This window comes from Orbicella franksi, chromosome 2 (assembly GCF_964199315.1).
Source record: "Orbicella franksi chromosome 2, jaOrbFran1.1, whole genome shotgun sequence".
Classification (NCBI taxonomy): Eukaryota; Metazoa; Cnidaria; class Anthozoa; order Scleractinia; family Merulinidae; genus Orbicella; species Orbicella franksi.
Genome location: NC_138146.1, coordinates 34,589,813 through 34,600,662, shown reverse-complemented (window position 1 = coordinate 34,600,662; position 10,850 = coordinate 34,589,813). Strand labels below are relative to the sequence as shown.

Genomic DNA, 10,850 nt, shown 5'->3' with positions numbered 1-10,850 from the left:
ACGTGGAAAAAATTCCTTCAGCACAATTTAAAAGTATAAAATGTCCAAGCCTGCCTAGCTAAACTAATAACTAATATTAATATGTTATTATACATGTAGGAATAAAAACCTATTATATCACTAAAGCTGCTTTTCGAGGATGTTGTGTCTCATTCAAAGCTGTAATGACGCAGTTTACGTTTAAATATGCTCAACGAAACTAAAGATCGGAGTTCACGAGAAAAACTGTTCCACAACATAGCACCCCTGTAGGAAAACGTTTTCTCTTTTGCAGGGCTGTGGAAGAGCCAATTTATTCTCAGAATTCCTCAGTGGATACGAAGTAATATATTGGAGATACTAATCGAGATTGTAGATATTCAGAGGTCAATCCATGTAAAGTTTAAAACATCATAACAGAGGTGGCTAGAAGCCCTTGGTGACTAAGTTTTCACCAACCGGGTGCCCGGGACAGCTTATCAATATCGTCTTCATTGTTTGCATACAATAAAATACGGGCTGCGCGGTTTTGGAGCTTCTGTAGTTTTTCTTTAAAATTCTGACACTGCAGTTGCCCCAAACGCCACTACAGTAATCAAAATATGGTTGAACTAAGCTATTATACACATCAATTAGAACATTAAAAGGAACGAGATGCCGTATTCGTTTAACTGCACCCAAAGCAGAGGCAATCTTCTTACAAATACTCAATATACGACAACCCCAGTTTACGTTTTGATCAACAATATGTACCCCTAGCGATTTCACGGATGGGACCTGCATCGCTGGATGGACATTAAACGTAAAAGTTGGAATTTCAGAAATAGCTGATAGTCTTTGCCTCGACACAATTATTATGCAAAAGCAAAGCAAACAGAATTACTCTCGACGCTCAGTGAAAACCGCTCTATGCATCTGCTTGACTCCGGTATGGGAAACAGAGAGTCATTCACACAATCGATCAACCAGCAGTCATTCAATCAATCAATCATTTATTTGCTCACGTATTATCTACGATATACTGGAAGCTGGTTCAAAATACGAACATACATCTAAAGCCGGAATAAAAGGATTAAAACCTGTAAAAATCTGGAATCATAAACGTTTCAAAACCTTAAAACCACTACCTATCATAGGAAATAAAGGTACCAATCTTCACATTTTGACATCATGTATCGTCAACATTTTAAATTGGTTGTTACTACTTCATGTTTCATTTTAGGTACCTTTTGCTTTGTTTTAGGAATCCGGAAACATTTATGTATGCTCCAAAAGTACTTAATCGTAATTTTTTTCTTACATTCATTCACCTTATTCCTTTGCACGGCGACCCCACAAGTTTATAGCTTAAATTTCATCATGTTTAGATAAAGGCCATTTACTCTCACTCAGACATTCGCCCGTTCTTTCCTTTTGTCCGTCCTACGCCCGTCCGTGTCTTTATTCGTTCGCTCGTTAGTTTGTTCAATCATTTATGTATTCAATCATCCATCCGTCCATCCATTCATCCATTCGTTCGTTCGTTCCGTTCCTTCCCGGGGGGGGGGGGGAGGTGCACTCCCTTATATGGGCTATATAGGTATGTGCTGCCCCAAAGATTAGGGTTTTTTAGCCGTTTTGGTCATAAATAGGGTATCGATTTTGGTCATTTTGGTCTTAAATACTGTGTGGTTTTAGCACTCTAATCTTGAATTGGGTATGCTTCTTAGAAGAAGCTACTTTTTCATCATTATCAATAACACCGTCAACAAAAGCCCTTCATAACTTATGTTTAGGGCAACTGTGCCAGCCGCAATGGTCATAAATAGAGTATCACATTTTTGGCCAGGTCATAAATAGGGTAGCAAAAATCGCAGATTTTGGTCACAAATAGGGTAAGGATAAGTTAATAAAGATGGTGAATTTTAAGCTCGGTAATGAAATGTGAGGGTGAATTAATCAACATGACACGAGCGTGGGACAAAGGAAAATTCTGAGTCCCCGACAGGAATCGAACCCATGACCTCCCGAACACCGGGCGGGCGCTCTATCCCCTGAGCTACGAGAACTCATGGAGAGCAAGGTCATTTAACTGAGTTCATATATGATAGGTGTCCTGCATACTGCTAGGATCAACGCTATCGAATTCATCGTGAGTAGTGATAAGTTAATAAAGATGGTGAATTTTAAGCTCGGTAATGAAATGTGAGGGTGAATTAATCAACATGACACGAGCGTGGGACAAAGGAAAATTCTGAGTCCCCGACAGGAATCGAACCCATGACCTCCCGAACACCGGGCGGGCGCTCTATCCCCTGAGCTACGAGAACTCACTACTCACTACTCACGATGACTTCGATAGCGTTGATCCTAGCAGTATGCAGGACACCTATCATATATGAACTCAGTTAAATGACCTTGCTCTCCATGAGTTCTCGTAGCTCAGGGGATAGAGCGCCCGCCCGGTGTTCGGGAGGTCATGGGTTCGATTCCTGTCGGGGACTCAGAATTTTCGTTAGTCCCACGCTCGTGTCATGTTGATTAATTCACCTTCACATTTCATTACCGAGCTTAAAATTCACCATCTTTATTAACTTATCACTACTCACGATGAATTCGATAGCGTTGATCCTAGCAGTATGCAGGACACCTATCATATATGAACTCAGTTAAATGACCTTGCTCTCCATGAGTTCTCGTAGCTCAGGGGATTGAGCGCCCGCCCGGTGTTCGGGAAGTCATGGGTTCGATTCCTGTCGGGGACTCAGAATTTTCCTTTGTCCCACGCTCGTGTCATGTTGATTAATTCACCCTCACAAATAGGGTAAGGGTTTTGGGAAGTGGGCCGCACACCCCGCCCAACTTTTCTGGGAGTACCCTCGGGTGTTCCGTTCCGTTCGTTCCTTCGTTCGTTCGTTCGTTCGTTCATTCATTCACTCAGAAGCAGTGTACCTTATGTCCATATACAAAGGTATTTTTTGCCTCCGAGTGAACTCAACAGGGAGTCACAATTTGAGACAGTCAGATTCTCGCTCATTGTTTTTTCCAGAACTTAATGGTGCTAGTTTCACTCGTCACGCCACTTGACTTGAAATTCCAAATGCTTATTCGCAACCCACCGGTTTGACAACCTTCCACCAGTTAAATCGATACAAATATTTCATTATTTCTATTCCTTCCCTCGGGACAGAAACGTTAAAGTGGCCAAACTTGACCTTGGGCAGCGGTTTCTGCACAAGTCTGGAAGGAAACCTATGGTAAAGTAGATAATGTATGTAAAGCAGCCATGGCTCGTACCCAGACCTCATCATGTAGCCTCCACGGTCATAATAGAGATATATGTCTACATTGGCACCACTTGATTTTGGTCTCAATGTCAACGACCCAGTTGATTTTAACTTATCAAATACTCTCACCCCTGCCTCCGAAAGTTTAGCTTTAAATTCTTCCCAAGTCATTTTCTTGAAGATCCCACTGCTTCCGTTAATTCCATAGTCCACGTCAAAGTCCCATGGGAGTGGCTCATGAATTCCACGCAGGGGACCCCACAGAGAGCCGTACATCAACCAGTGTTCCACTCCCAGGTTGTCCAGTATTAAGTGAGTCTTGTAGGCAAGATCCATGAGAATAGCTCTGTATTCGTCGGTCTCGGAACACGGAGGTGGGGCAGCCCCTGGTTTGTTTCCCGCGTAAAGAGCGTAATCCAAACAACTGAGTCCAACATAAGCAACAATAGTTAAGACCAGTAGGCACTTCAACACCAGGCAACCTCTTCTTCTGACTGCACGGTATAGCAAACTATTCTGAAATGCCATCTCTTTTACAGCTTGTCCAGTCCCTAATCACGGAGAATCGAACAAGAACAATTTTGGAATCCTTTCTTTTATTGGTACAAATATTGATTCTCGTCATTGACTACACTATATTTTGCGCCTAGTATGGTTATACGGCAACTTAATAATGCCCGCGCATGATCGAGTAATCGCAGTTAAATTAAGATCTACATGTACACCACTCGTGATCACTGAAAATTCTTTCGAATTCTTTGAGATAATTTTCAATTTGATCACTTGTGGTGAAAAGGCCTCAGTTACACACGCATTCACACGATAGATACCTTTGCAAATTCAAGTACAAAGCGATAAAAAGTTCCCTGCATGTTTTTTATACTGCTGGCGTTGCTGCGTATAAGTCAGTACGAGATCGTCCACTCCCTTATATCTCTCCTATCCGCGAACGACCTCAGACCTTTTCAAGTTTCAGGTTGCCGGTGCAAGATATTCTGTTTAGCCTCTTCGTGCCTTCATTTTCTCTTTATTTTTTGTTTTGTTTTGTTTTGTTTTTTTGTTTTTTTTTTTTTTTGGGGGGGGGGGGCGTTTTTTGCTTTCCGTGATTTCTTTGTCGCTGTGTGGCCAAATAACTAATTATGAATCAGTTATATCAGAACAGTATCCTCATTGACAACAAACCTACTGTGCTGTAATGTTAACGTGATGGGTTAGATCTCGAGCGAGAGAAAAATAGTGTAAAACATAATTGCTACCTGATCAGTTTTTAAAATTCTCTGACTTCTACCTAAAAAATATTGATTGCCTTGACCAAATAAATAAACAATGTCAGATATTGTAGCGGTCTCCAGCCTCCCGTAACAGTCACTCTTTCCATCCACTCATCATCAAGAGACTGGTAAGTGTTCAACAAATTATATTCGCGTTCTTCATAAAAGAAAAAAAACTTGACGTCATAGTGACTTGAAATGTTTCTTCTAGCGTTCAATGTTATCAAGACAACGGTACATGTTTTAACTTCGATTTTCCCTGACTTTTCTTCAAAAGGTCATTACAGTATTTATATTTCCTGATTCTAAAAGTGGTATTCCCTGACTTAACCCTAACCTTGAAAAGTTTTTTCGCTGACCATTTCCTGACCTCTGGCAACCATAAATAGTTGTAGGAACTATATATAGCATTCAACCAAATAAACGACCGTTAAAATGTCTTAAATAATTCTTACTCTGATCTGTGAGTACTATATCGAAACAAATTAACCGCGATTAAACAAGGTAACTTACCTTTGCCAAAGAGCGAATTCAAAGAGTTTGCGGCCACCGTGATTTTCGGAATGGCGAGTATAAGGTGATCACGACTAAAGCTCCACAAGGATTCTAAACTGACTGAAAAAAGCAAAATCAGTTTAGGCAACTACTATCAAATGACGATAGGGGTCACGGAATGCCCTGATTTATGAGTCACTTGTCAAATAATATCATTATATTGCCACTTCGGTTGGCCTACGTAATACTTCGGCAAGTACTCGAGTTATCCGTCAAAACGTCTCCCACATATTTCTCTAAAAGAGTTCAGTATGGACCAGGATGGAAATGCCTCAACTAGAACTGGCTAAAATGAGTTTTGGAATCGCTCGACATTAGTGAAGAAGGATGGAATACTCTCAAGAGGTTGGAATAAGGCTTTCCGTTAAAATTCTTTCAAAATATCAGACTTCCGGGCATTTAGTGGTTGTAGTCAGTAAAACACGACCGTTCCCGGCTGCCGGGCATGCGTATACAGCTGTTTCAAGAAAGGTTGTCCTACAAAAGTGCAAAAGCGTGAGCGACAATCCCGAAAGGTATTATGGGTAATGAAAGCTAACGGTTGCTTGATTGAAGCTAAAGGCATTTCATCATAACAGAAGGAAACAGCACAAACACGTATATTTATGCTTTTTCTTCCTGTTACTACCCATAATGCCAATCGGCATTGTCGCGTACGCTTTTACGCCTTGTGTGGGACAACCTTTGTGGAAACAGCTGTATTCGCCACTGCTAACGTGACACTGCGCTGAAATTTAGTCGCCGGAAATCAATGAAACTAATGGCAACACGTGGAGTTAACTTCTGCTCACACTCGAGAACTAGTAACCTTTCACATTAACACTTCTCCTAAACGATTAACTATCCACGGTGCTAAGAATGACAAGATAAGTCATTGTTTTAAATTTTTTAAAACATGCGTGACATCTTTCTATGGCATCTTGACTGACAGATATCGTGTTGTGCGAAAGTCGAAAATTCAAAATATTGGACTTTTATAATTTAAAAACAAAGGATGCTATCGCGGATCTGAAAACTTATTCCAGGATACATGTTTAGAATGTCTTTTAGCTGGTAAAGTTATTTTCGATTTTACTTTATAATTTGATAACACCACGTAAAGGTCTTCGAGCGACCCACCTGTCAACTCGTGTTTGTATAACTCGATGGACACACAGAAAGTTTGCTTCAGCCGCGCCAAATATTTGAAGGACGTCACGGAAGATAAGAAGTTTGCAAAATACCGGTAGATTGGCTAGTTGGTGTTTAGATATTTCTTGCCAAAATGAAGCGTAAAAGACATAGTAGTTTCGGATGAAGATGGTACCGGCCATCAAACGGGCTAGACTGTCTTGAGTTTGAGTAAGCACCGCATTAGGAATGAAGCTGAAAATCCTATTATGTACATATTGTTGTTCTTAAAAAAGCAAACTTATAAACTTTATCCTCGATCAGAGAGTCTATTTGGGATTAGAGTAACCAGGTATTAAGGGGTCGAATTAAAAGCGAAAAATATTTCCAAGTTCGAATATACTGAATATGTCCAAACAAACATAACACTCTTTTTTACGTCTGACCTGATTTAATGTAAGAACGGTTAGTCTAGCTCAAATTTCAGTTAAGCTCAAATTTTAAGGAAAAACTATGGACGCATGAGGCTGAGGGTCACTAGAGGACGTTTATTTTAATGTGCTTAGTCAGGTGAATTAAACAAGACAACTTACTGAAACCATGTAGCCAGTTTAAGTCGAATTCGTAGAGACCTTGTTAAGGATATCCAACATTCCTCGGTAACTGATTCCTCGGTTTCTCTGTCAATTCCGTTTTTCGTCAAATGAAACTGAACGACAAAAACGTGGTGTGGCAGGCCAAGTAAGATGGCTCACATCTAGAAAAGATCACACTAGAACGATTCAGGTTGTAAATCTGACCGTAAGCTTCTGATTTGACGCATGGGTATGCTCGGATACCCTGTTTTTTATTTTCATCAGGCTTAAAATAGCGGATTTCATTGCTCCTCGCGAGATAAAATAACTCTAAAGTCTTTCAAATTGAATGGGATCAAATTTCCTCGCTAACGCACGAAAACAAAGCAATTTCACTGGCTAACATTTTAATGACATAGCTACGCGCTGGAGTCTTTGATCGAATTTTCGCTTGCGCCAAAGTTCAAAGTTTCAAAACCTACCAGAAATGGCGTCGATGGGTTAAGAAAGGACTCCGTATATCACTGATCCCGCGTAATTCGCCGGCTAGAGCTGCTGAGGAACTAATTAACGTCTTAGGCAAGTACAACGTGGAGACGTTTATTAGCATAACATAAAATTTACAAGCCTGTTTAAGGACTTGTTTACCAACTGAATATCATTAATTCGGGCCACGGTCACGAACTGACAGCGCAACGGATTGGTGGAGGTCTTTTGACTTTTGACCCACTTAGTCTGGTGGGGGAGGGGGCGGGGGAAGCGGGGCGGGGGGGCTTGAATTGCTAACTGCATGGAATTACAAACTTTCCTTACTTCAACAACATTTAAACTATAGAGGACAAACGTTGCGCATTTTCTTATATTTTATCAGGAAACATTTGGGTTAGCCAATTGCCTGGTCGTGTAACTCAACGTTTCTGTGGTGGATGTGTGCGCTACACGGAACTATTATTATTATTATGATTTATGTCTTTGAAGCCGGTTTTTCGCCGAAATTTAGCGCTTTTTATTTGAAGCACGTGACACGGGCTCTTAGCCTAAAATTCAGGCGTACTTAGGTGAGCGTTATATTTGTTGGTTGGCAGGAAACAAGACAAATATCGGCAGAGAGCAAAACTAAGGAGTAAGGAGAAGAAGCTAAGCTGAATAACGAAGGACGGGGGAGGAGAGGAGAAAGAAAAACCTCTGTCTTCTCCTCGCCTCTTCTCCAAACACGTTCTGCCCTTTCAGTGAAGGTCACCTACGTAACAAAATTTACTAACGCTCACCCACCAAAATTAAAGCGCCGATACAAGGAAAACTGAAAAATATGTGGCGAACATAAACTTTTTTCCAAGAGAAAATCAGCTTGCTTGAGTTCACTTTCCAGTTGGAATAAATTACGTGCAGCAATTTGATGACTTGTGTTAACAAAAATGATGCAATCGGATGATTCGTTTTATCTTGAAAAACCGGGAAAAGATTGATCCGTTCAGGCATGTATGGAGTGAGGAAGGTTTTTGTCATCAACTTTTCACTTTCAGCCCACTCTTGGACGCTCTTGGAACTTTGATAATTTCGTCGACATTTGACTGTCGACATATTACCCTGGCCATGGTCCAGAGCCGGTTTTCTGCCCTCTGTGAGACACTGATTAAAATGAAAAAGCCCTCTCCGCGCGCGATCAAAGATAGAACTGAGAAATAGCATGAAATAAAAAAACAAGCAAACCTCATGAACCGGGGATATCTTTCCTCTGTGAGCCACTGATTAAAATGAAAAAGCCGTCTCTGCGCACGATCAAAGCTAGAACTGAGAAAAAGCATGAGAAAGAAAAAAAGGCAAACCTCAGGAACCGGGGATATACTCAGAAATTTGTTTTGAGTTGTCCCAATTTGAGCGTGAAAATTGTTGTCAGAAAATTAGCATACCTCTGTGTAGTTATGAATAACTTTCAGCCCTGACGGCACGGAATTCTAATCTATCAAATTTTCGCTTACTTTGAGATCAAAATCTACGGGAAACTTTGTAGTGCCAGTAAATTTAACTTTTTACACTGGGGTTCTTGGCCTAATGATCAGTTAAGCATGCTTACTCCATACGGGTGCCTGGAAAACCCGAATAGCGAATAGCGAATAGCCAATAGCGAATACACGCGAATAGTGCGAATAGTCTCGAATAGTAGCGAATAGTGGCAAATAGTGGCAAATAGGGTACCCGATATCTCGCAGTCAACCTCACAGCAACGTAGGATGGCATTTCCCGCTAAAAACCACAGACGTTTATCAGGACAAAAGGTGTTCCTAAACGTAATTTCCTCTGTTTTAACGGCTGCAAAAGCGTAAATACGTCTTTATTAGGTTATCCTTATGTTTTCGGTTTTCTTAATGTCGGCGATGGACAGCCCTAGCCTGAGTCCGGAGAAGAAAAGGTGATAAATTCACTGAAATTCTATTGCTTATTTGGATCACTGATTAATTAACACAGGATATTAGATCTAAAGTGATGACTATTGATGTTATTAAAGGTAGAATTTTGAAAACGCAATAATGCTTCGCCTTCCTCGATGTCACCTACATTAAAATATCTACCGGTCACGGTTTGAGCATCACGTGAAAAGTTTAGCCTATTTTTTTTCAAGCTCGTCGTTTGTAATCCGTATTTATGTTCTCTATCCTTAAGCATCCTTATTCCTTCAGGTGGCTCAGGTAATTATCTCTTTGGTGTTTTTCTATCTTTAGTCAGTGAACTACTATTATCAGAGTTTTTGACGAGACTGAAGCGCAGCACAAAGGAAGACTTCTTGTAGCTGTACGTGAGCTTTTCGTTTATTTCTTCCGACGCGTTTTGTCTCTAGCTGAAGCTTACACCGATATTCTCGCTCAGAGATTTATTGACAGCAAAACTTTCCCTGTTTTAACTTTAACTTCTGTTGCTATTAGTGCAGTTTCCATGACAATGTATAGCACCTTGTGTAGTTACCAGGCTCAATTTGACGGGCATTTGACATGTTCCCACCATGGGGCATTTGCCAGCCTGCGTACGTAGCTGGCGGTATTGCAGGCGGGCGGAATAAAGTTTTGTTGTAGTATTGTAGGCGCACGGAATAAAGTTTTGGCGGCGGAGCCGCTAAAGCGAGCCGCGAAGCCGCGAGGAGAATGGGGAAGAGGACCCCTCGCAAAAGGCGGCTAGGCCGCCAAAACTTTACAGCGCGCGCCTACAATACCGCCGGCCACGCAGGCTAGGCATTTGCTAGCAAGGACTGCCCGGGGCTGGGGCATTTGACAATTTACTCAGATACAAAGAATTATAAATCGGTACTCTTTAAAAACGAAAGCCTGCTTTAGTAAATATCAAAACTGATTAATCCTACGTAAAGAACCCAGATGGAAATTATTTTTTCTGAGATTTAATTAACCCCTTGGAAACTAGTTAGTGGCCCACCGCCACTCCCAAAAATTCATTTTGGTCTACCATGCGCCAGAGAATCGATCGGAGCGAGAAGAGAGAATGGTGTGGGTCGTTGGCCATAGTTGCATGTAAGGCAAATAGTAATACGATCCGTTTTATTATAAAATTATTTTCATAAAAAATGGATCGTATTTTTGTTTAAAGGGATAAGCCTTCTCTCTTCCATATAAACATCGTCTTTGCGAGTTTGTCTTGCGGAGACTGGTGTGCATTATTATTATCATAACTTTTGACCATGTTTAAATCAATTTCAATACGCTTTATACAAAAAAGTTGAGTACATGAATAAATTCCAAGCCCGCTCATCCCCCATACAAAATCCCCATATGGTGGGGCCATCAGAAAAGCGCAAATGCCCCACCCATGGGATAGCGTCAAATTATGTTTCATAGCGACATTATGGTGACCTCTTGAGGATCCGTGAGGGCTAATATAACTTGTAAAAGCGTCTTCTATTTGGTAAATAGTTTGGTAAAGTTTGACATCTGAGATGGCATTAAACTACCGCCGGGCAAGTGTTCGCACTCTGCCTGCCTTTATATTGCTGTAGTGTGTTTTGTGCTCCAGTGTTCTGACTTATTCCTTTAATTTAGGCTCCTAGTGGAGCTAAGGAAGTCAACAATGCTCCGCCAGCAGAGTCTGCT

The 10,850-nt window shown here is 41.0% G+C and overlaps 1 protein-coding gene across 4 annotated transcripts; it reads right to left on the bottom strand.

Moving 5' to 3' along the window:
- Window positions 1–886: 886 nt before the first annotated feature.
- LOC145479515 (ribitol 5-phosphate transferase FKRP-like) lies at window positions 887–7,514 on the bottom strand. 4 transcript variants are annotated; one of them, XR_014048429.1, is made up of 3 exons: window positions 5,030–7,514; window positions 2,723–3,796; window positions 887–2,074 (listed from the first exon to the last, which is right to left on the bottom strand). XR_014048429.1 is itself a non-coding variant. In XM_081457900.1 (3 exons), exon 3 carries the CDS (start codon window positions 3,771–3,773, stop codon window positions 3,063–3,065), a length of 711 nt encoding a protein of 236 aa, XP_081314026.1. In that variant the 5' UTR covers window positions 3,774–3,796; window positions 5,030–6,953; window positions 7,239–7,514; the 3' UTR covers window positions 2,409–3,062. The 4 variants fall into 4 exon arrangements, 3 of the variants coding, with proteins under 3 accessions (XP_081314026.1, XP_081314027.1, XP_081314025.1); XM_081457900.1 differs by lacking the exon at window positions 887–2,074 and having other exon boundaries at window positions 2,409–3,796; window positions 5,030–6,953; window positions 7,239–7,514; XM_081457901.1 differs by lacking the exon at window positions 887–2,074 and having other exon boundaries at window positions 2,409–3,796; window positions 5,030–6,938; window positions 7,239–7,514.
- Window positions 7,515–10,850: the final 3,336 nt, after the last annotated feature.

Bases quoted from the DNA above. Each gene is read 5' to 3' on its own strand.
- LOC145479515 (XM_081457899.1), bottom strand. From the start codon at position 3,773: ATGGCATTTCAGAATAGTTTGCTATACCGTGCAGTCAGAAGAAGAGGT.